Here is a 26,159-nt window from a genome sequence, read left to right as displayed (position 1 = left end):
TTTACTGTGCACACAGTAGTGAAGAAGGGCACATAACACATCTAATTTGGTGATGCTGTGTTTGTACCCTGAAAGAACATGTGGATTCTCAGAAGCTCAAATTTTGCTATTGTGTGTATTTGTCACACCAAGTGAACCATGACGACAGCTGACTCATTACTGAGAAAGGTGCCCAGGAAGCCAATGTCATTGTCCGTCAGTCTGAGTAACTACAGAATACATGTACAGAACTATCAGGCTTATTTGGATTCTATCCATCGTCTGGTATATAGGAGACAAAAACCACAACGTTTCGTCCAACTGAGGACAGAGACAGATCCAGTCTCCGAAACGTTGTAGTTTTTGTCTTCGATATACCAGACAAAAATCATAAGCCTAATAGTTCTGTACAGCATACACCATCGTCGGAATCCTTTCAAGTCTATTACAGAATATATTATTTCCAATATGGTTGATCATCCAGTTCCAGTGCATGCATGCAAGTTTAAATGATGGTGGAGAATATTCCTTGTAGTAACTAACCCCATGGACCTGAGCCCTTCTTAAGAATCCCCAAGTTGCGCAGCTACTCAAAATTTTCCAACATTTTATGGAACCAGGTTCCCCAATTCTGGCCTGAGCCAGACCATTTCAGCCCCCACCACCACATCCTATCTCTTTGAGAATCATATTAATTTTATCCTCCCACCTACACCTAGGTCTTCCTATTGATCTCTTTCCTTCTGGCTTTCCGACCAAAATCGTACATGCATTCCACTTCTCCCACATACCCTGCCCCTCTCATCCTTCTTGACTTGGAGTAGCCTGGGGAATTTGAAGTTCTTTGTTAGCATGACAGATTAATTTCTACTTGCTGCACTGAAAAGTCTCATGTGCAATGTTGACTTTGTCGTCATCTGCGAAAGGCCTGATTATGCCCTGCATATACAAGACACTGCCTGTATCCTTAAACTGTTCCAACCAGTAAGGTAAATGTAAAGTTTACATTGTGCTTAATTAATTAACCACTATTCCAGGAAGACATACAGGGGAGTGGAGGTATAGCTTCACTCTTCTTGACCTCTTTATGGATTTTCTCCATGTTTCAGGTGATAACATCGTTGCACTGTGATCTCAGATTTCAGGTCCCACTACAACAGCCCACACCTAGCTTTCTGGTTTGGCAAACCCCATTTTGCATTTAAGATTTTTGTGTTCATTGAATAATGCCAGTTACACTGTAAATTTCGTGAAACTGAGTGGTTCTTTCAGACACAGCAGATTCTTTGCATCACGTGTGTTGTGTTAGTCATGTGGTCAGTGAATTATGGCCGCTCTGTACATTTAGAGAAATGAACAGCTTTTTATGTTCTGTAGTAAAAATGTATACTTCTTCCAGTAAACATAGATGTTAGAGACTTGTTAGATAGACTGAAGCATACATGATATGATACCATTAAAATGGACCTTAAAAATAATATGCCATTATGTGGACTGGGTTGATTTGGCTCAAGACAGGAAGTGGAGGGTTCTTGTGAATTTAGTAATAAACCTGTGTTTCATGAAAGGTATGGAATATCTTGATGAGCTTAGGGACCATCAAGTTCACAAGAAAAAATCTTCTCCATGGAATTTATATTGTCAAATTGAATTCACCTGAAGTGAGTTTACATCGTTGTAACCTGTTTCACAGGACATATCCTTCCTGTAACCAAGGGATCATATACATGGGTATTGTCCTTGGGAAATGGTGACAGGAAAGACTTGCTTTTTCCTTCTTGGCACTGTAAATAACGTTATTCATATGGTGGTCTCAGGGATGAATATAGTTGAAATCAGGTTTTATGAATATTATGTTGCAGAAATTGTCGATGGAAACCTGAAGATGACTCTGGGTATGATTTGGACCATCATTTTAAGGTTTGCCATCCAGGACATCTCTGTTGAGGAAATGACTGCAAAGGAAGGGCTGTTGCTTTGGTGCCAACGCAAGACAGCACCGTACAAGAATGTCAATGTGCAGAACTTCCATCTCAGGTATGTTTAGAGGGTGAATACGTCTTCTGAAGAGCATACAGCCTGCCCCACTATAAACTGTTTGTTACATTCATAAATTTGTGAAATATGTGAAGAATCATGTGTCTCTAGGCATCTAGCGTTGTTACCATTGTTACATAAAAATGGAAGTTATTGACTGAGTTCTGTTAGTTATGTTACCAATACTGCTCGAAAACTTGCATCATGAACTTTTTTTTTATGTTTTAGAATTTTAATGTTGAAGTGAAAGCATGTTTCATGCCTTTTAAAGGCACAGTTACATCTGCTGTGCGGTATATAAATTTTCAATGGTGGTTCACAGTTAACCTGGACTTTCATCCCCCCCCCCCCATAAGAGGTGCCCATCCATCAGAGAAGTGAAACTCTTTTATGGACAGCTGGTTGCAGTACTGCACTTGCTACCTGGCTGGTGACCATGCATCCCACATCTGTGCATTACAATCAGGCCTTGTCATTCTTAGTGTAGAACAGTGCTATGTCAAAATATTCTTTGTGAAAGAGAAAGTGAAACCAGAGGAAATTCTTTGGAAGTTAAATGCACAGCATGATGAAGAGACAGCGTAATCAGTGTGAACATTAGGCACTTCAAAGGGCTGTTTTTGGGAAACAGGCCAATTGCAGAGAAAAAGAGAGAGAGAGAGTGCGTGGGTGGTGCATCAAAACACTTTCTCATGGCCACTTGCTGTTCAAGAAAGTACATTCCCAGTGGGGTTCCAAGGATGTTAACATTTGACCAAAAAGCAAAGCAGGTTGCTATGTCTGCTGAACATCTGCACCAGTTTGTGTCAGAGGGAAACACATTTCTGGAATGACAAAACATGTGTGCACTACTTCACTCCAAACTCAAAACTGTCCAGCGTGGAATGACATCACAAGGGATCGCCATTACTAGAAAATTCAAGACACAGCTGTCAGCGGCCAAGATTGTGGCAAGTGTGGTGTGGGATTCAGGAGTGATTCATGCTGGTTTTCTTTCTCATAGTGTAACAATTGTTGCACAGTATTATAGTAACGTGATTCACAGTGATGTGCTCCACGTCATTTGGAAGTAAAGACCTGGGCAACTGTCAGAATCTTCCTACTACTTGACAGCATTTGTCCACATAACAGCAAATTTGCCAAAATTGACATTGACAACAGTGAACTAGAAAATCATGAACTGCCCCTTCTTAACCCCCAGTGATTTTCATATGTTTGAACCAGTGAAATTGCAGCTAGGGGGACAAAAATTTCAAACTAATGATGAACAGGCTTGGTACCCTCACCTGTACATGTAGTTAGAATGAAACTTACCAGGATGATAGGAAATCTTGAAAAGAAGTGAGAATGTGCCAGTTCGGGCTCTCTCTTTTTAAAAGTAAAACTCAGGTCAGTCTTGAACCAGACTCATATTTGAATAAAAATAATTTGTTATGATGTTTTGTTGAGAGTTGGCACTGAATTTTCATAGATGATACAATCCACAAGTTCATCAAAGAAATTAATGTTTGGGGGGAACAAGCCATTTATTTGACAGTAAGAAATGTGGATTATGTATGTGATTGTGATAATATTTTTTACAGTTTAATTGTATTGATATACAGGATTTGAAAAATTAAACAACTCAAAACAGTGTGGTAGCAGAACCTGAAGGTCCAACATCAGTGTTACCAAAGCCTGCCACTGGACATGATCTTGAACCAGTTCCATACACTGCTTATCTTCCAACCCATTCCCCTGAGATCCATCTTAATGATAGCCTATTTCCTTCTCAGCCTTGCAAGTATATTATTATTTAGTAATATTACATTATGCATTTGAATAAACATGTCATGTTGCAGAAGATTCACTAGAAATATTTTAATTCACATTTTACAGCACCTTAAACATGAATTTATTTGCTGTGCTTGATCTGAATTTATTTCCGTTTCTTTACAGTATGATATAATATGCGAGATTATGTTACAGTGCCTTTGTTCACGAATTGTGCCAAATTTCTTGATTTGAATCTAACACATTTTTTGTTGTGCAGCTTCAAGGATGGTCTGGCTTTCTGCGCTCTCATCCATCGCCATCGCCCAGACCTGATAGATTATAACAAGCTCAGCAAGGACAATCCACTTGAAAATTTGAACACCGCATTTGATGTGGCTGAGAAGTACCTTGACATCCCTCGAATGTTGGATCCTGATGGTAGGCTTATTAAACGTTGGAGTATGCTTAATGAGATTGTTGGTTCATGTCTCTGTATTCTATCGCTTAATACAACTGTTAGTTCATAAAGGCAGTTTATGACATGTGATAGGTTGGGCATATTTCAGATCTGATCAACACGCCCAAGCCGGATGAGCGTGCCATCATGACCTATGTGTCTTGCTACTATCATGCCTTCCAGGGTGCTCAGCAGGTAATCGGTTGGAGATGCAGTAATGGCTTTGTGCTTCATATATAACCCTACAGTTAGTGGCATGGAGTGAAAGCCCAACTTACTGATTCGTGTTCTGTATTGTTTTAATGAATGATCTGGCAAGTAAAGCATGAACTTTGTGGTGTAGATGTTAACAGGTGCTCATGCAACCTAACAGAATTTTACTTTCAGGTGGTCTTTCATTGAAGGTAGTGTGTGGCAGCTCCTTACTTGACTGTAATGTAACATTGTTCACATTTAGGATTAATGAGTCAGTAAAGTGACTGGCTGTGACCTGGATGACACGGGTTGAACCCTGGCAAGGCAAGAATTTTTCTCTTGGTCTCTGCATCCAGACCAGATCTGAAGCCCATCCAAATTCTCATGGAGTGGCTGCTGAAGGCTCTTTCCCCAAGAATGAAATGATTGCAGTGTGAAGCTGACAACTCACCTCCATCTAGTACAAGAGTTAAAATGTGTGGAGTAACTAGCTGTGGACTGGATAGCTAGATTTCGATTCCCAGGAGAGGCAGGGATTCTTCACTTTGCCATTGCGTCTAGATTGGTATTTACATCTGTCCACTTAACTTCCTGTAAAATTACTACTGGGGGCAGGGTCTTTCCCCTGAGGGGGTAAAATGGCTGGAGTGTGAAGCTGGCCACTCATCTCCATTTAATGGCAAGATTAAGAATGTGCAGAGCGTTTCTCCCCATTTCCATGTGTGTTTTCATGGCGGACTATATAGCCACTCAAGCAACTATACCTTTGTCTAACATTTGCTCCTGACCTAACTGTAACATGGTGTGTGATGTTTACTGCTTCTTCGCATGCTGCAGACCTGGTAAACACTGCGATGCCGGATGAACGCGCTGTGATGACCTACGTCTCATCATATTACCACTGCTTCTCAGGCGCACAGAAGGTACAGAGAATGTAGAGGACATGCTTTCTGAAGAGATTGTATGAAATGTACTTCATAGATGTGGGGAGGGGAGGGGGGATTAGCTGCGTGGGAAAACTAAACTTCGTACTTAGAAACAAGAATATTACACAGTTAATTGCCAAGTGAATTAGTTAGTTTTGTGATTTTCCAGTTAACTATTGTTTTTCAATAATTGGGAAGTTTGACAGGTAATTGTGAATTGTTTTTGAACAGCTGAATTTCAGGAGCTTTTGGTAAAGGTCTTACACATTTAAGAACAGCGGTAAAAGAATGTTGTGGAATTTCTTCACATAACTTTGACTGATAAATTTGTTTCCTTAAGTCAAGAAACTTAATTGTATAGAAATATTTGTGGAGTTTTTAATAATGTTATCTTTACTTATGATCTTCAATAGACACTTTATTAGGTGTCTTAAAACTTACTTAATCGGTCACTGAAGCAAATAATTAAGGTTCATTAGCAGCTTGATCTTCAAAGAGTAAAACCTTTCTGTTTGTTAACTTTCCTTCCATGTGCAAATAATCCTGTCATGACGTGCTTTTTGCATTAATAAGCATGTTCATTAATGTGAACTCTTAATGCAAAGAACTTTGATGAAAGTTAAAAAAGACATCTCACAGATGTGATTTAATGGGAAAATATTGTTGAGCAATAAATAATCTATCTTCTTGGCAAAAAGCTCCCAATTTGAAAAAGTCATTTTTGTGTGGCTGTTTGTGTGTGTGTGTGTTATTTGTCTGTTGTCTTATTGTAGTACCACTGCCACCTGAAAACCCATTTGCAGTTAAATAATAATAATAATAATAATAATAATAACAACAGAGGAACTGTTCAGTATGCTTTTTGTGTATACAGAGTATCCTAGGATGGAAAGGTCAGCATTCTGGGAGGTCACAATATCAGTCATTCTGAACAAAAAAATGTGTATATGCATGTTTCCTGTTCCAAGATAGAGCTATTTCACTGTACAGACAAGCAACATGCCATGTCTTCACATGAGCTGCAAAGTGCATTGATGTTATCAGTGAAATTTTCGAAAATGTATTATACTAGGTAAACTGTACCAACTTTGTCACTTGATCAATAAATACCTGTATTAGAAATAGTATGTAATATTTCTTTTTTATCAAGAGTTTTGAAACTGTACAATGAAGTATCTCTCTCTTGGAAAATGTTCAGAAGAGGACACATCTGTACATATACACATTTTTGCTTAGAATGACCAATCCCCAAATATTGACCTTTCCTCCTTGGACCCTCTGTAATGCAGTCAATGTTAAAAGTTTAATTTTTCTATTTGAAACTGATAAACCTCTATTATATATCTGAGGTCTGTTTGGAAAGTAACCTAGGCAGCTAATGTAGGAGCTGGGAAGAGCTCGCACATGTGAGGTAGCGTCACATGACTCATTGCTTTTTTTTTATTGCTAGTGGGGTGGGACTAAGTCCCTTGTACTGCGGCCACTTCTGGCCTATTGTACCAGCCCCAGATGATAGGCGAGGGTGATTGTGGAGCAATAGGTGGAATGAAGATTGGCAAGGGATCCGAAGTACTTGGAGAAAACCTGCCCCAGCGCCACTTTGTCCACCACAAATCCCACTTGACCAGACCCGGGATCGAATCCGGGCCGCCACGGTGGGAAGCCAGTGAGTAACCACTTGAGCTATGGTGCTGCCAACTCATTGCCTTGTAACCCATCACATATTGTTTGTTCTTGTCTCTACAGAGTGAGTTATGATGTGTCCTGCAATTGGTAATCCTGTCAGTTGCATAATTTGCAGTGTTATCCGCTTTCTTTGTGCAAAGAACCGTGAATGCTGCAAAAATCCATAGTGAATTATGCACAGTTTATGGACATAATATAGAGAGTGAAGGAACTCTTAAGACAGTGGTGTAGAATGTTCAGAGATTGGCAAACAAATGTACATGATAAAGGGTGAAGTGGTCTGCCATGTGTAGTGAGTGATGATCTTCAGACTGAAAGATGCTGCTACACAATTTCAGAACTTTATTGTGGATTCGACAGGTTTCACTCTCTCTTCTCTACAAAATTATCACAGGTAGGCTGGGCTGTCACAAATGTTGTGCAAGATGGGTTTCAGAAATGCTCACAGATGTGCACAAAACACAAAGAATAGCTTCAGCTTCGAATTTTTTAGAACTGTACCACAAAGATTATGATGAATTTCTTAATCACATCTTTTGAGTAACAGGTGATGAAGTCTGGGTTTTATTTGTGAATGTTGAAACCAAAGGGCAGTCAAAACAGTGGATGCACACATTCACCGAACAAGCTGAAAGAGTTTAAACAAGTTTTGTCTGCCAGAAAGCTGTTGGCAGTTGTTTTGTGTGACAGGACAGAAAAGAAGTGCTAATGGCAGAATTCATGCAACAAGGGGCCACAATAATGTTGAACATGTATTCCATGTCAACTGTGAGTTATTTTACCACACTCCTTACAACTCTGATCTTGCTCTGTGTGACTACCACATGTTTACCTATCTGAATAACTGCTTTGGATGACAGCATTTCAACAATAATGGAGAGTTGATGGAAGGTGTCAAAACATGGCTGACCTCACAGGTGACAGACTTCTTTGACACAGGCATGCAAAAACTTGTTCCACTATACAACAGAGGCCTCAATTCTGGCAGTGGCTACATTGAGAAGTAGCATAAGTATGTATGTATTGTTTAGATATAATCATTTTCATTGCTTGTTTTGTTAACAGCTCACCAGAGGTTACATTCCAAATAGCCCTCTTATTTTTTTTTTTTAGTCTACTGAAACAGTTCCTTATGGACTCCAAGATTCAGCGCTTCTCATTTGTTGTTTTCCTAGAGTTTTCACTGCAAAAATTGTGCCTGTGCTCATTGGCATATGCCTGGTTCCTCCTAGTATTCTAGATTTCAGTATCCTAAAATTACTGTACCATGTGATCTGTTTAATTAGACCTGGTACAGTCTAGTCTATTTCCTTCTGTGTATATCCTGAGAGCTTCGTATGAGTTCAGTTGATATTTGTGACTAATGTATGTCATTTATTTTGTAGGCAGAGACTGCTGCTAATAGAATCTGCAAGGTTTTGAAAGTCAACCAGGAGAATGAACGCCTTATGGAGGAATATGAGCGGTTGGCTAGTGATGTATGTAAAATAATTATATTTTATCCCATCATATGGATTAGAAATACTTTGCTGCAAAGTGACAACAAAGGAGAATAATACTTGTGGTGCATTCACAGTTGTTGGAGTGGATCCGGCGCACAATGCCGTGGCTGAACAGCCGCCAGACAGACAACTCGTTGGCTGGTGTGCAGAAGAAACTTGAAGAGTACCGTACTTACCGGCGCAAGCACAAGCCTCCCCGTGTGGAACAAAAAGCAAAATTGGAAACAAACTTCAACACCCTGCAAACAAAGTTACGTCTGTCTAATCGACCAGCCTACATGCCCACCGAAGGGAAGATGGTCTCAGTGAGTGTTTGAATTATTGACAATACAAGTACTTATTGCCACTTCAGATTATCATATCCAGTACGTACCAAAGTTAAAGAGGTGTGAAGTGTTACATTTGTGATGCTAGGACATTTATGTTTGTATATTGGCAACACTTTTAGACCAGAACGACTCAGAATTAAATTTAGAAGTGCTATTTTGTGCTAAGGTGTACGGATTTTAACCAGTTATTAGGATTATAATTGTGAATGAAAAATGTATATAAGAAAGTAGGTGTAATGATTGTTTCTAGACTAAACAATTATTGTTGTGAAGCTTTACATTCAGATTATTTTCCCACAGATTTTATTTTTATTTGATGAAGTTTTGAGGTCTTTTTCCAGATATGTTTCCGTAAAATGTAAGCGTGCCTTGGAAACAATTGTCCCCTCTCCCCAAACAATAACAGTTATACATATCTTTCATTGTTAGTATGTTTGAAAGAGTAGTGTACATTCTGTTATCAATCCATATAGTTAATGAAATTATCATCAGAATACCAGCTCCTCTGCATTTGTCTTCATTGGAGATTTGGGCCCAACAAATTCTGCTATAAGCCTAGGTTTGTTCGCCCATGCCTTCAGGAATAAACACTTATAATCAAATTAATTTTTAGAAATGCCTATTTATTTAAAGTTCCTTTCTTGTTGACAACAAAATTAAAGAATAAAGCGAGAGAAAGCTTAAATTGAGAAACACTATTTGTAAATTCTACAAAAAATTAAATACTATTTGTATTTCTCACAGGACATAGCCAATGCTTGGAAAGGGCTGGAGCTTTCAGAGAAGTCATTTGAAGAATGGCTTTTGTCTGAAATGATGAGGTTGGAACGTCTGGAACATCTTGCTCAGAAGTTCAAGCACAAGGCTGACATCCATGAAGACTGGACGCGAGGCAAAGAGGAGATGTTGCAGAGCCAGGACTTCCGGCAGTGCAAGTTGAATGAGCTGAAAGCTCTGAAGAAAAAGCATGAAGCATTCGAGTCTGACCTAGCTGCACATCAGGATCGTGTAGAACAAATTGCAGCTATTGCTCAGGAACTGAAGTAAGTGCATTTTTTATGTTACCTATTGTAGTAATCATGAAAATAGGATATTGATAACGATTTCCTAAAAGTGATTTTTTTTATTTGTACATATCTTATTTTCCTTGAGTTGTGTATTGCAAATAAAAATCTAATGGCTACAGATTTTCTACTACTGCAAAGAGTCAGAAATATTTTTCCTTGTATTTACATGAATATTCATAATACGAAAAATTGTTTCAAATAGAAGTCGTGTGCCTGAATTAGATGTGTATTTTATGCTGTGTACCACATTTTGTATGAATAACCACTTTGGTAAAGCTGATGATACAGTATGTTTTTAAGTTTCATGTAAAGCACAGGTTATACTGACATGATAACAGACCTATACCAGATTAGCCTAATGAACTATGGTTTAAATTCCAAATATCAGATATCAACAGGAAAGTGTAACATTTTGATTATACAGGTTGCGTCAATTATTCAGGCGATTTTGAAAACTTTATGAATGGTAAACTGTTGCATTTATTTGGTTTTACATACATGAATACAGTGTAAACATAAAATCAGTTGATTTTTCTCAATTAACTCACCAAAAATAACATTCGGCAGATGACCACCATTCCGCTGTAGGCATTCGGTAACTCTCTTCTTTGCGAATTTGATGTTTCAACTTCTGAACTGTGTGGGGTGCTGGAGCTTTGAAAACTTGGGATTTCAGATAGTCCCAGAGAAAAAAATCACATGTGGAAAGATCAGGTGACCTGGCTGGCCAAATGGTGTCTCCATATCTGGAGATAACATGGTTAGGAAACAGGTTATTCACGACTGCCATGGAAGCTCGTGCGGTGTGCTGGAAAAACATTTATTCCTTGAATGGAAGACGAGAAAGTGCAGGAGCTAAGAAGCTCTCTAACATATGAACGTAACATGGTCCAGTCACACTTACAGCCCTTTCCCACTCATCTTCAAAGACGTATGGGCCAATAATTCCAAATGAAGATATCGTGCACCATATTGTGACTTTGGAACTGTGAAGTGGTCTCTCATACTGTAAATTTCTTTGGGGTTTGTGGCTGACCAATAGTGGAAATTTTGCTAAGAAACCCCGACAAATGGAAATGAGCTTCATCTCTCATCAGTAAGTTGTTAACGACATCTTGGTTTTGATTGATTAATTGCAGAAAAGTCTGGCAGAAATCAACTCTGTTTTCATAGTCGTGTTCATGTAGTGCATGAGTAATTTGAATTTTATAGGGGTAGAAGCTGAGATCTTTGTGATAATGCATTGAACGCTGGCTTTGGACAGCCCGAGTGATGTAGCATGGTGACGCACAGACCAGCGTGGACTTCGTTCAATGGCTTCTCTCACGGCCGCTACATTCTCGTGTGTATGTGCTCTTTTTGCGCTACCACCTTTCTCCTTTAGTGTAGAACCAGTAGCCTCAAAGTTTTGAACCCAGGTCTTGATGGCATGGGCAGATGGAACAGCACAATTGTGATGAATACCAAACTCTCTTCGAAATTCACACTGAGTGATCATGAAATTGTCACTGTTCTTGTAAAATGCTTTCACAGCAAAAGCACATTGTGCTTCAGTACACAGCTCTTGCAACTGAAATGCTTTGAAGTATGCTGCTTGGTGGCAGTAGTGGCATCCTGCCCACTCCAACCAATCCAGGAAAAACACTGCTGCCAAATCGCCCGATTCATTGACGCACTCTGTATATTCATTTTAAATATTTCACTTAAAAGAAAAACAAGTCCTGAGCAGATTCTATCTTGATTTTCACAATAAAGAAATTATTTGAAAATGTTTTGCAGTCAGGTGTAAATTCTGCTCTTTTTTGTAGAGAATGTTGACCTAGTTGGTCAATTAAACACACTAGGACTTTAAATTGCACTTAAGTTTGAATTATATATACATTTTTAAGACCATTTTATATCCCTTATTGGTCTAGATGGCATCAATTCTTTTGTTTGTTTGTTACTTTGGTTTGTGGGGGATTAGCATGATATACCTTATTCAGTGTTTCCACTTTTATGTGGATTGCCTAACAACTGTGCCCCTCTGCCTTACCAGTCCTCTTTCACGTTCTTCCGTGATTAGACAGATTAGTCAGAAACATACATTAAATATACCAATTCAGGGTCCAGTGTGGGGTCAGTAGACTGAAGAAGTAGCCTTGAAACTTAATATTGAATTCACGACTTCAGGTGGATGGTGTGGTCAGTTCAGAAAATGTGCCGGGTTTAGCTACAGAACCGTGAGTGGGGAATCCAAAAGTGTAATTCATGATTAAATATCCAATATGACAGTCTGCAGTCAACAGACCAAGGATAATCAGGTCTTTCAAATACAGATCTTGTGACACATCAGAACATCACAATGAAGATGATGACCATTCAAGAGTAAATCCATCTTGGAAAATATTTGGGAGAAAATGAAACTGTGATTCACTTTTGAAGAACATCTAGTGGCTGATGACCATCTTCTTCCTTGTGCAGTTCAGGAAGTTGAGGACAAGACTACAGATACTGATGATGAAGAGGAAACAGCAGCATGTAAACCAATTCCTAAGCATTGCAATATTTGGATACATGCCACCTCTTCCTTAGTGGCATTCCTGACGTACCATAGTTGTCAGAAACCTCTAGGAAGTAGAAAGTTTTATCCCATTTTGACAGTGAATCAAGATTCCAAATCAGTCATCCAGGTTTATTTTACTGACCATGCTTGTAGCTTTTTATTTTATAGAAACTAGGTGAGATAAGGTTGCCCCTATGCTTAACTAATTATGCACTACTTCATGAAGGTGTATGGGTGATGGATGTATAGATCCACGTTTTCTTCACCTCGGTACTAGTTGGAGGCGAGTGGTCAGTTTCATGCCCCGGCTGTTTTACCCCTGGGTTAAGAGCTGCTGGTACCCATTGGATTCGAGGCTGGATGGGCCTCAGAACCATTCTGGGTGCTGCGGAGAAGAGAAAATCATGCCCCTACCAGGACTTTAGCCCTCATCCCTCTTGTGGTCCAGCTCATAGCCATGCACTATACCAACTCCCTAAATTTGTACTTTTTATGTTTTATCGTTTTCTTAATTATTTTAGTTTTCAGTGTCATATTTCTTCCACATCATATTTTCATTAGTGCATCCCACAAAACATTACCTGTTATTTTGCTTTATTATGACACTCAGGCCTTGATACTCCAAGCACTAACATCCAGTGAACTCCAATTTTGTTTACACCATTCCACTGTAGTTTTCTTCTCTTAACAAGTTATTCATTCTTCGCAGCACTCTGGAATACCATGACAGTGCTTCTGTGAATTCTCGTTGCCAGAGGATTTGTGACCAGTGGGACAGGCTAGGTAACCTGACACAGCGCAGACGTCAGGCTTTGGATGAGGCAGAGAGGATTCTTGAGAAAATAGACATCCTGCATCTGGAGTTTGCTAAACGAGCTGCAGTGAGTTTTACAACATACATATCTAATTTGTCTCTCTCTCTCTCGCTCTCCCTTCCCCCACCCCTTCTTCTTAGGTGGGGAGGTTGCTGGTCCATGTGGGCACATCACAAAAGCGCTGTTGATGTATCTGAGCCATTTCGTGTGTTTGTGGTCTGCTGTATCCAATGCTACTTCCTCAAAATGTTCCATAAATATATTACTGACCACCAAAGATAGTGAGTTTCCCATTGCCATACCCCCCTTTTTGCTGATATAATTTGTCCTCAGCCTGGTAGTATATAGTTGTTAAACAGAAGTCCAGTAATTCCATTACATCTTCAGCTTGTAAAGGTGAATGTTCAGGGAAAGAAGGATCCATACTGAGTCTATTTCTAATGACCTGTAAGACTTTTTCCACTGCTACATTGGTGAATATACTGACAGCATCAGAACTTAAAATTTAGTCTTCATTTTCATAGCTGATATCCTATATTAATTTTATGGAATGTTCATTCACGAAGGAGTCTGCATTGCCTATTGGGGGCTCAGGATCTTATGGAGAAAATCTTCTAGGGCATAACAGCTAGAGTTAATAAAGCCGTTTGGTGTAAGGTGAATGTCAGGTTTCTGTGTCTTTGGAAGTTCCTAGAGGTGAAGTGATTTACTGTGGTAAGGAGTCAGTTTATGTTTGAAGGCAGCAGGAAGAACAGTTTGTGATTGGTAAGAAGTTTCCATATCTTCCTCTTAATTTGAGACGTGGGATCCTTACATACAATTTCATAAACCCCTGATTCTAGTAGACTGGCTATCTTCTCATTGTATGTGGACTTGTTCAACACTACCATGCAGTTTCCTTGTTATCTTTTAGAGATTTCAACACTTTAGGTTTCTTCCCAGTCATGTTAGATGTCCGAGGTCTTGATTTTTAACATAAACTGAATCCTTCAACAGAACTCCATACCCAATGTGGGGGGAAGTTTTGACCTTGCAGATTCAGCTGCACATTTAGATCTTAAATGACTCACTGCTTCCTTGTGGTTTTCATCTCCCAGTTGTCTATTGCCTGGTATTTAGACATGTTTATGTACTATGTAAAATAGCTGAAAAGCTGATTATACACATTGGATGGAATGGTGATGGCCGGATATCCAGAGTTACAGTTGTATGTGTGCTTTATGTACCCACAAAATACATCATGTGAGGAGTTAAGTCTTAAGCTGCCTTTGATTTATTTCAGGGAGTTCATTTCATTCATACACAGGCATTGAGTTCATACTAATAAGTTACTATGTTGGCATTGACAGCCATTCAACAATTGGCTGGATGGCACCCGGGAGGACCTTGTAGACATGTTCATTGTCCATACCATGGAGGAAATACAAGGTCTGATCGATGCACATAGCCAGTTCAAGGCAACATTGGGAGAAGCAGATAAGGAGTACAACTCTATTGTAGGGTTGGTTCGTGAGGTGGAGGCAACAGTGCAGAAGTACCAGGTCCCTGGTGGACTGGAAAACCCTTACACCACTCTCACAGCAAATGTGAGTATTCCTCTGTAATATAGCATACTTTCCTTTAACACGAGACAGTAGGCGTGTGAGATCAGCATGCTGTATGTGTGCAGTTATGTGTGTAACTCTTCTGGGCCAGATTTATGTATAAACTAAATAATAAGCTACATCTTAGGACCTCACAATCTGAGGGGCCTTCATATACTAAGAAAAAAGTTGTCATGCAACAGACACATTCTCTTTTTAAAGTCTGAAAATAATAAACAGCAGACTGCATCACATCAGATTGGAATGATGGAAACAACACACACTGGAGCACTTGCAGCTGTTGAAAACATCATTTCCTGCTGCCAGTTCTTGTACAGCTGTTTGTATGTTGCCAAGCAAATGGTGGCTTTTTAAGTATTCATGCAGGTCCACATACAGGAGCATACATTTAATTCTTACCCACACATATCTACCTTATGATACTTATCTAAACCAAAAGATAATTATTTTAGAAGTGCATTAACGATCATATCTTAAAATAGTAATTTTAAAGAAATGTATGGGGTGTTAATTATATGCCACAGAAATACTTTGAAGTCAATAGGTTAAATATCAACAGGGACAATGAATCGTAATAGAAGTTTAGCCTTACTTTATTAATAAAATAGCATCCATCTTGTGTTTACACAAATACAAAAATTACAGATTAAAAACTGGCAATTCAACGGTTGATTTTTTTGTCACATTGACAACTTCCATTGGGATATGAATATGACAGGAAATAGTTAATTGATTATTGTTTCCTATTATTCATGTTATGATTGTTTCCTTTCATATCTCTCTTGTACACTATCTTAAGGGATTCATGCATCACACCTTTTAGATTTCTTTGTGGAAGAATATATGTTTGTATGTAGAAATGGCAATATGCCATTCTGGAGATAGGACTTCACCATCTGCATTACAAGTGCTGCTATATAAAATGTATATCAGATATTACACTGCACTGTGAAATTATCAAGCCTTGTTTTTCATTATGAGGAAATAGGAAATTTGCATGGTCATTTTTCTTAGAAAATAAATATTTTTTTTTCTCCCCTGAACAGCTTTAATAGATTTAAGGGGATTTAAGCATCCCATACTTGTGAGACATGTTTGTAGCATAATGTTATGTGACTGATAGTGTTATTTCGTTTATGTAGTGATTCTTGTTAACGTTTTGTGCTGACAAGGAAGAACTGGATAGCAAATTTCAGGTAGGTTCAGCCATGCTTGTTGGTAAATTTATGCTAAATTGATGATGTTCTGGTTACACCTTACATGTAGAAGAATGTGACTCAGTTCGTTAATATAGGATGTGTTGTGAAGTTGAACTGTGTTTAAATTTATCACTGTATATTCCCGTCACAATTTGTCACTGCATATCTCTTCAAATCTATATTTTTTGTCGCTTAGAACATTTAAGTCAGAATAGCTCAGTCAGTAAATGAATGGCCACAGACTAAAACTGCAGTTCATTTCTGATAGGAGTGCAGTTTTTCTCTTGACCACAAGAGGCTTGCCAGGCCTCCTGTTCACAGTCAGTACATGAAGTTGACCACTAACCTCCATGTATTGCTGAGGTAAAAGTTTGTGGAGCTTACATGGACTCCCCTTATATGCCTTCATGATGCGGTTGTTATGCACAGGGGTAACCTATTGCATTTGATGGTTATAGAATTGATGTTAAATAATAATACAACAGTACATGGATAAAATAGTAATTACTTAGTTAGACAAGATTGTATGGTGATCATGGTGGTTGGTGGTCTCTTGGAATATAAAAGTGTGTGATATAATTGTTTGTTTCTTTGTTTTAAAAGTGCTTCTGTCTATTGTAATGTTACAGGACCTCACAAAGAAGTGGTCAGATGTGCGGCAGCTTGTACCCCAGCGGGATCAGACCTTGCAGGCAGAATTGCGGAAGCAGCAGAGTATCCTTATTTAATGTAAACGAAGATACTTTCATAGAATATGTCATAATTCTCAGAAATGATACAGTATCCCCCCCCCTTTTTATATGTATTTCTGTCAGACTGATTCAGAACTTCCAGCTTCTCCAAAGAATAGGATTTTCTAGTCCATTTCTTTGCTTAATCTCTGTTCACATTATTTTAACTCTTACAATTATTTTTGACTTCATCATATGTGTGTTATGTATGAGAAAGTATTGTGATAGTGAAAGGTCTTGATGTCGTAATGGATTTACATGTTTTGAGCTCTAATGGATACAAAAAAAAGTTGTTTTTGGTATGCCATCTATGTATGTAGGTATGGATACACGCCTCACTAGCACCTGAGTGGTTGGACAGATTTTATTCGTACTCACTGTCTAAAAGATTGTCTGTCATAGGTCGGTGCTCAACATATATGAATATCCAAGCTCCAAAAAATATTGTCCCTTCAGATGGCTCCCAAAACACAAAATGGTGATTTTCTCAAAAATAGCTGTAACAGTTTTGATTAAATTTCAATTTTTTGTTGAGACCATCTTCGAAGTAAAATTTCATAGGTGGTATGTATTTTGAAGAAAATAATGGTCAGCTTGATTGCATTTTCAGTAGTCAGCAATGAGCAGTGATCTACCAAGCAACAGCGTTTTGTTTCCACAGCAGTGTAGTCAAGATTAGACATCTGTGGGAAAGAACATACAATGTCTTTGCACCATTTTCGTCCCCAGCCCTATTTCTGATGCATGCAAATGTTTATATTTATTTAGTGGGTTATTTAATAATGCTTTCAGTATGAAGACTATAGTGTCATATGGTAGGGTAGGATGACTGATGAATTGGAAAGGATTTGGAAGGAAGCATGCATTCATGGACCAATTGAGGTACAGTTCTAGCATTTGCCTGGAAGCACTAAAGAAAGCCACCAAAGACCTTACTCAGTATAGCTGTTATCCTATCTGAGGTTCAAACCGAGCACCACCCAAGTACAGGGCTACAACGTTACCTCCACACAAGTCTATTCTGTATATTTACATAAAGAAATAGATGCCACTAAAAGTGCACAGAGAAAGATGGCAAGAGGAGTACTGGATGAACACTGAACACAATGGAGGAGTAGGAAATGACGTGACTTAAGTCAGAATCATGGGAAAGTCAAACAAATTGTGCAAACAACTAATTGGGCTTTTCAGATATTTATTATCCATGATTTTATGACCAGTCACAAACTGCAATATGAACCTGTATAATGTAATATGATAGAGTGACTGTAGGTAGGGTTTGGATTATTAATTTGATTTATTCAACACTTACAGATCATCACTAGAAGTAACTATGCCTTTATCACTTATTCACACACTCAGCATTTCACTACAGCACGTTCTGAGTCCTCTCAGTCTACTGTGTCTACAATTTCCAATAATGTAGATCCCTCACCTTCCATGTTCACATCCTTACTTGCTGGTGACAGTCTCATAGCTAACTCAGAGCTGTCCTGCTTGTAACACCTTGGCATGCACCACATAGAGAACACCTCTCCAAACAGCTCTTCCATTGTGTCGTGCAGCTGTCACATGGACCGCATAGAGAACCCTGCTTCCCAGTTCGGTGGTGCATGTTAGGAATCTGTTGGCTAGCAATGGGCATTGTTTACAGTCATTACTTAGCAACAGGTTTACATGCTATAATAATATATGAATATTTAGGTGGATTATTTTGTGGTTTTTATTAAATTCAGTTCACTTTCATTCATTATGGGAATTTAAAGATGTTTAAAATCACATCATGTTCCACAAGATTAAATTATAACAAATTTTGATTATAACTTTGTATTATATTTATATGTAGTTGGTAAATAATGTTTATTTTGTTGTATTTGTAATTTATATATATTGGCTGTTTACTGCAGTACTACTTCACTTAAGTGTAAAGTTTAAATTATGCATAAATGCATAGTTATAATTAAACTGAATACAATTTACTGATGCTCATAAATTAATACCACTATTTCTTATCACTGCTGATAAAGTTTGTTTGTTTGAAATATATCCTTCTATAGGCTTTCTTAAGAGTGATCTCAGACACACAACTGAGGTTTCACATTCCACATTCAGTACCCTCATGACCACCATTCTTTGTGTGTGACATTTATTCTTGTCATAGAATTGAATTGTACACCTTCAAGAGTGTTGAGGTTCGCTTGATATTGTGTCAGAATGTTGACATTTGAATTGTGCACAAGTTCTACATTTATATAGTTTTGATTGACTAACGCCATGATAACTGAATGCAAAGCTTGTCATTGCACATAATCCTGAGCCATTCCCATCCATCAGAAAACATTTCCCAAGGTCCATCTTAATGTTATGCTTCCTAGCAAGTGGGGGACATTTTCCAGGAGACTTGTGTCCAAAATCAATAGTGTTTGTTCATTGGGACAAGGTATTTTCCTTAGTGTTTCTCTACAGACAATGAGATGGTTCGTAGGCAATTTGCTGAGAAGGCCAACCAAGTGGGACCATGGATTGAACGGCAGATGGATGCAGTCACTGCCATTGGCATGGGTCTCCAGGTAAGTAACCTCTTATTGTATGGTGACAACACATGAATGATTTCTGTGAATGGAAATGTATGAAATAGTTTGTCATCATTCAGACGGATGAGTTAACAAGGGCTCCTTCAGCAGGTTGGATAAAGTATATTTTGTCCAAGAGGAACAATAAATGTGTGCTGTATAATATTTTAAGCATTCTATGATTAAAGGCAATTGGATTCAGGTCAGTTAAGGGTGTTGCAACTTATCTTCAGACTGAGCTCCATAGATGTTAGTAGCTAACTTCATGCAACTGGCACAGTATTTATAAATACATTACAGAGGAGTAATTTTTGCTTTGTGGGATGCATGATGGTTTTTGCGCTCAGAAGTTGTTGCAGTTGTCCACATAGCTGCTTGGAGGAACTACGCAATCAGGGGGTGGGGAGAATCATGTGTATTACATTCTTGCTTCATGATCTGGCAGCATGAAGTGTATGGCTGATTCTGAAGGGCTGTAGCATCAACAGTTGTTAATTTGGATTGAAATTACTGTCAACACAAGTCAGGCTTCAACAGTTTAACTATCCACATGCAACAAAGAACTTAATCACTAACAGTGCAATACCTGAACTAGAAAACGGAATAATCAGATGTCTTTAATAATGACAGTATTGGAACCTATATGGTGACCTAAGCTTACAGTTTCTTCCATGTTATGCAGAATCACAATACAGATATTTTTAATAATTTTTGCATCTTTTCACAGCTATTTATTTTACTTACAGAATTGATTTTAATAACAATTGAGTATTCAGTAGTAATTCAGATGAAGATGTGTCCACATCTAAGTCCAATCAAAGCCCCAGTTTTAGCTAAAACCATTGTTAACTGGTTTCTTTGATTCACTGTTAACAGTTTGTAGTGATGAACCTCCAAAAATCGTTACCATATAATGCTGGTAAAATTATGCAGAGCATATTTCACAAGCACTGTTGAGAGTGTATTCTAACCCTAATTGAATTGGATCCATTTCAAAGGGGTAATCCTTCAACATAGTGTGAGTGTTCAGTAAAAATGTTTTTATGGTATGTACCACCTGAAGATGGCCATAAATGATAAAAACATGTAATGGTTTTTAATTATTATTATACATATTACACAAATATAAGTTGTGTTGATGGTAATTTCAGGTCAAATTAATACCAGTACACAACAGGATGCAAATGTTAAAGATTAACTGATTATATTTAGATATGAGCTGGGTTTTAGTAAATCACTACATGATGTTTTGGGACATTTGTTTTAGTACCATTACCATTCAGTTTCTCATTGTGCCTTCTTTTTGTCCATATGCAAGCCTGTGAGCTAAACCTTTCCATTATTGTTATTTTATATGACATTTAAAACTTGGTTATTATCAACTTACTTTCCATGCAGAATATTTAAAAAATTTGTAGTTATATAAGAATTATTTTTGTGAACGCTGTGTTTTATTTCACAACTGCACTCGTAACTAATCTTGAGTAGAGAGAACATCACCTGTGTGCTGTGAAGTGCGATGGTCTGAGTGAGGTTACCTACGTTCAGTGACAGCTGACAACTCAGAGCAGGAGAGAAATAATTGCTGATAGCTTAGTTAGTATAACGATGAGCTAGAGGCTGGATGGCTGTGGTTCAGTTCCTGCCAGAACAAGAAATTTTTCTCTGTTCCACAGCATCCAGTCTGGCTATAGAGCCCACCCTCCTATCCAATGGCTCATTCCCAAAGGTAAAACTGCTGGGATATTAAGCTGACCGCTCACCTCCATCTAGTGCTGTGGCCAAGAATAGTGGAGCTATATGTCCACTCCTCCATACATCTTCATGATGTGATTGATTAAGCATAGGGACAAATTTACCTTTCTTGACCCTTCTAATTTAACATTGAACAGGAATTCCCCTTCCCACATTTCCTGATTGATATGCTTTGCACTTCAGGGTTCACTTGAAGATCAGCTACACAGACTGAAGGAATATGAACAAGGGGTTTATGCCTACAAGCCACACATTGAAGAACTTGAAAAGATTCACCAGGCTGTACAGGAAGGCATGATTTTTGAGAACAGGTAAACATATGATATATTTGTAATTGTTTGCTGTATGAAACTTGCTGTGTTCTTGACAGCAATAAAAGCAGCCCCTTAAATCTGCCCAATCCAGGGCCAGTGGTTCTGTTTCTCTTCCATTATCCTTTCTTCCATGCTGGCTGTAGGCTGTCTATTCCTTCTTCTGAGCCTGTACAGGTTATTGGAGTAACCATCCTTTTTAGGGCCTACATTCTCCTTCAGCTGGTGTGGGCCCCATTTGTCTTTCCCCCATATTAAATTCTGATTGATCATTCTCATACTCTTTGTCTTTCTTTCTCCCCCCCCCCTCCCTCTATAACTTGCCACTTTCCCAGGTTAACTCACTTTGACCATGAAGACAGGGATAGCAAATTTTTCTGAAGTGTTGGTACCTATCTCTCAGACTGTATGGCATCATATCCCAGAAGACCTCTTCATACTCACCACTCTGATAACTTCAGATCTCATTTACTGGACATCACGCCTCTAATTGTGGTTGTATCTTAAAAGCATAATAGCTGTTCCTATGCTTTTTGTTTGGCTCTGAGCATTGGATGTCAATGAAAGAAGAAACAAGAATGGAGATGGCTGAAATGAATTTCCTTAAGATATGCAGGCTACAGAATGATGCACTGTAAATGTCATGGATGTTTGAGAGTAACTGGGAATAAAGATGTCTCTACAATGGGGAGAAAACAATCAGAATAAATGGCTAGAACATTTTAAAAGAATACCTGAAAACTATATTCTGAAGTTGCTTTATCAGTACAACCAGAATAGTAGAAGATGCCAAAATGTCTTGACAAAAAGATGGACATTTCGATGCTTTTAACCAGAACAAACCAAGAGTTTCATTTGTGGTGTTGGTGGTTGTGATTATTTTTACTGTATTACTACGAATATAAAACACCCTCCAGTTCAGGATGCATCCAGTTTTTGAATGTGGGTTTTAGGAAAAGAAATTGAAAAGTGCACATTCCTCAAATTTAAGATGCACCTCAAGTCTTAAACAGAACAAAGAATGTGTAAAGTGTTTGCCATATTTGAAGTAATGCGGTATTATTATTGCTGCTGATATAAAAAGGTGGCACTGACGGCAGTGGTGGTTGTAGAAACCCTACTGTGGAAATATGAGAAAACATTTTGCCTCTCTGCCACAATGTGAAGTGCTTTGGCCAAATTTCTTCCATCCTGAGATGTGTGTAACAGAATTTTAAACTGTTCTGTATTTTATATATAATTTCTATAGATATAGCTTCAGTAATTTAGTTCAGGATCAAAATGGTGACTGGATGACCAGGACTGGACTCTCAGGAGGCACATCATCTCCAGGCTCTCTTGGACTCATCCAGCCTCCTGTAAAGTGCATACTAGGGCTTCATTTCCTGGGGGTAAGGCAGCCAAGACGTGAAACTCGCTACTCATTCTGATCTTGCTGCTGAAGTTGGAGGGAAGTAGATGCTATCCCCAGATTCAGTTTGGGGTGCAGGATATTTTATCACCTCCAGAATGCTATGATAAGACTGCAAACTGTCAAATATTGTCTTCCCCTACTGGTGTGACGTCACTGCCACTGCTTCACAGTTTGGCAGTTCAGTTCTGAAGGCAGTTAGCTATGAAGAGATTCATGTACACATTCAGTGATTTGTAAATAATACATATACTACAAGTCCAGGAGTCTGTCACCATTCGTTTGTTTATTATCAAAGAATCTGAACCACAAGAGGAAGGGACCAGTTTTTTACTTAAGGCTTGGAAAGGAGAAGGCATGTGCAAATACCCACACTGAACCTGGGTGGTTTCAACTCTGGCAACTTGCTGGATGGAATACCAGCACCTTTTCCTAGAACACCTGGTTGCTTACGGAATTCCCCCCCACCCTCAGCTTCATGTGAGAGAATTTCATGAATTCATCATTCATAACAGAGCTTAATGTATTGTGCAGGTACACACAGTACACAATGGAGACTCTGCGTGTCGGCTGGGAGCAACTGCTTACATCCATCAATCGCAATATCAATGAAGTGGAGAACCAGATATTAACAAGGGACTCAAAGGGCATTACTCAGGTAAGAACAGTATTATCATTTGCAATAATCTCATGACCATTTCTTCAGCTATTCTTTCTTCTTTATCTTCTATTTGTAATCCTCCTTCCCTCCCAAATCTTTGTGAAGTGGGGGTTGGGTAGGATGTTAGCATTCATGGGAGAGGTGAGAAATACATGCAGTAGCTTAATCAGGATGCTTGAAAGGAAGAAACTGCATGCAAAACCTTGGCATAGTTGGAAGAATAATGTTAAAGTGAATCTTACAAAAATAGATTGTGAAGCTGTAGGCTAGTTTCATTTATTCAGGGCACTGGCATTCCCAGGACCTTGCTTTTAAATTATTACGTGATTTCCTCTCTTAGTAACTCAATTGATGGCTAAGAAGTGCCATCTGTTGTGCCTGTTGAGGTGAAACAGGCTGTCAGATGTAAATGGCTGAATCTGTTGTAGGATCAACTGAATGAGTTCCGCAGCAGCTTCAACCATTTTGATAAAAACCGCACCGGCCGTTTAGCACCTGAGGAATTCAAATCGTGCCTTGTGAGTTTGGGATACAGCATTGGCAAAGATCGCCAGGGTGAGATTGATTTCCAGCGTATCCTTGCTGTTGTGGATCCCAACTCAACAGGTTATGTGCACTTTGATGCATTCTTGGACTTCATGACGCGTGAGACTACCGACACCGACACAGCAGAGCAGGTCATCGATTCATTCCGCATTCTTGCGGGAGATAAGGTAATATTACTTTATACATGTTTCTTCTAGTCATGTTGACTGTACATTATCCAGATTGATGGTGTTCATTAACAATATAGCAGTCACTTTGTTTGAAACTTTGATGGTTCGGAAGCAGATCAGATTTATGATGTAGGCTTGTAGATTTCCTAATTGTACAAATCAGTCTGATATATTGGGTTTTTGGACTTTATCCATCGTCCTGGTTTTTAAGATAACTAATAAAAACACGACGTTTCGGAAACTGGATCTGTTTCCATCCTCAGATGAGGGAAAACACCTATTCTGTTGGGTCCGTTAGAAAGAGCTAGCCTCAGTCACTGGACGATTGAGGTTTTTGCTAACTGAATTTTCAGGCGTTCTAATTTTTTAAAAGAAGGGTAAATACCGGGTCCATACCGATTATACAGGTAGTTACTATCTGTTTCTGATGATGGTGTATAACACACTGATATATTGGGTTTTTGGACTTTATCCATCGTCCTGGTTTTTAAGATAACTAATAAAAACACGACGTTTCGGAAACTGGATCTGTTTCCATCCTCAGATGAGGGAAAACACCTATTCTGTTGGGTCCGTTAGAAAGAGCTAGCCTTAATCACTGGTCCAGTATAGTAACTACCTGTACAAATCAGTGTTTTTAACAGTGTGGGGAGTAGTGTTTTGTCTAGTTAGTTGCAGATTGGTAATAGTGTCAAAATACAGGATAATTTAACGTGACAGTAAAATAAACAAAAAAAAACGAACTCCATGATTTTAGTCTGCAAGCGAACTATACTGACTGAGCAACTGCCGCTTGTCAGTGAAATTTAGTGCCAACTTTTGCGGATAGAGGGGGTGTCGCGTGGTCAGTGCAACGAATCCCCACAGCCGTTAATTTCGGTTTTCTAGACCAGAGCCACTATTTCCTTGAAATAGCTCCTCAGTTATCATCACAAGGCTGAGTGGACCGCATTCCAGACCCACTGCTTCTCAGAAAAGAATCTGGTAGCGCCGGAAATTGAACCCGGACCTCTGGATCTATAGCCAGGAACACTGTCCACTAGACCACAGAGCCTGTATATGATAGTAAAATATGAAATATTGTTCAATGTATTGGGTAAATTCTTATGTTGTATGATAAGAAAATGGTTTATTAAGAATGTGGTATGAAGTGATATTTAGAGAAAGGAGTCGTTAGTGTTAAATGAGAGAGTGCAGCTTGGCTTTTAACAATAAGATTCACTGGGATAGGTTGACAAATACCTGTCACAAGATTGCTGTTACACATTTTCAATAATATTTTATCCATATTTCACCTAAAGTTGCAGACCCTGAACGTTTTTCCCATAAAAGTGTAACAGTGACTGTAACACCTGCACTAGATTTGTTTACACATACTTATACCAGCTTATTTTCTTGAAAGATATCTTACTCTATATCTAATGGAATATTTACATTGCGCTAAATGAATGATATAAAATCTTGTGTTTAAAGAACTCAGCTTGTGAGAATTTTCCCACTCTGAAGTGGAAGTGCTGAGAGAGAGAAAAGTTAGGAGGTAAAGGATAAGTGCAAACTGAATCAGGTCATGCCTGATAATGACAGTGGTGTTATCTCTCTTCTGAGGGCTGTTTTATTGACACTTGCAAGCAGTATCAAATTTGTAAGATTTGAGGTTTTCACGGTGGTGACTATGAAGAAAGCCATCTTCTGGGATGTGGCGCCGTGTAGAAATTGTATTAACCTCCAAAACGTGGTTAATACAATTTCTACACGGCGCCACATCCCAGAAGATGGCTTTTTTCAGTATCAATTTTGACTGATTAGATTAATTAAAACAAATTTCCTGTACTTTTACAAGAATTAGAATAGACTGTAATAAAATATGGTGTACTTGTAATGTGGAGCTGTTGGAACTTTTAAAGT

General features: G+C 38.6%; 1 protein-coding gene across 2 annotated transcripts in view; it reads left to right on the top strand.

Annotated features, from left to right (window-relative positions):
• The window catches only part of LOC111862261 (alpha-actinin, sarcomeric), an 84,239-nt gene that overhangs the window by 54,932 nt on the left and 3,148 nt on the right, over positions 1 to 26,159 (top strand). The window contains exons 3-15 of one of the 2 annotated variants that reach the window (XM_023847503.2): positions 1,842 to 2,016; positions 4,049 to 4,209; positions 5,261 to 5,346; positions 8,421 to 8,513; positions 8,612 to 8,842; positions 9,611 to 9,909; positions 13,188 to 13,359; positions 14,643 to 14,879; positions 16,726 to 16,810; positions 19,294 to 19,397; positions 21,339 to 21,466; positions 23,412 to 23,535; positions 23,967 to 24,251. In XM_023847503.2, coding sequence (XP_023703271.1) covers positions 1,842 to 2,016; positions 4,049 to 4,209; positions 5,261 to 5,346; positions 8,421 to 8,513; positions 8,612 to 8,842; positions 9,611 to 9,909; positions 13,188 to 13,359; positions 14,643 to 14,879; positions 16,726 to 16,810; positions 19,294 to 19,397; positions 21,339 to 21,466; positions 23,412 to 23,535; positions 23,967 to 24,251 — 2,180 coding nt within the window. Of the gene's footprint in view, positions 1 to 1,841; positions 2,017 to 4,048; positions 4,210 to 4,337; positions 4,424 to 5,260; positions 5,347 to 8,420; positions 8,514 to 8,611; positions 8,843 to 9,610; positions 9,910 to 13,187; positions 13,360 to 14,642; positions 14,880 to 16,725; positions 16,811 to 19,293; positions 19,398 to 21,338; positions 21,467 to 23,411; positions 23,536 to 23,966; positions 24,252 to 26,159 lie in introns of both variants that reach the window. The other variant, XM_023847502.2, reaches the window with a different exon arrangement.

The sequence above is a fragment of the Cryptotermes secundus genome, unplaced genomic scaffold (assembly GCF_002891405.2).
Source record: "Cryptotermes secundus unplaced genomic scaffold, Csec_1.0 scaffold88, whole genome shotgun sequence".
NCBI classification, from domain to species: domain Eukaryota; kingdom Metazoa; phylum Arthropoda; class Insecta; order Blattodea; family Kalotermitidae; genus Cryptotermes; species Cryptotermes secundus.
The sequence above is the reverse complement of the archived record's forward strand: the minus strand, read 5'-3'. Positions and strand labels throughout refer to the sequence as shown.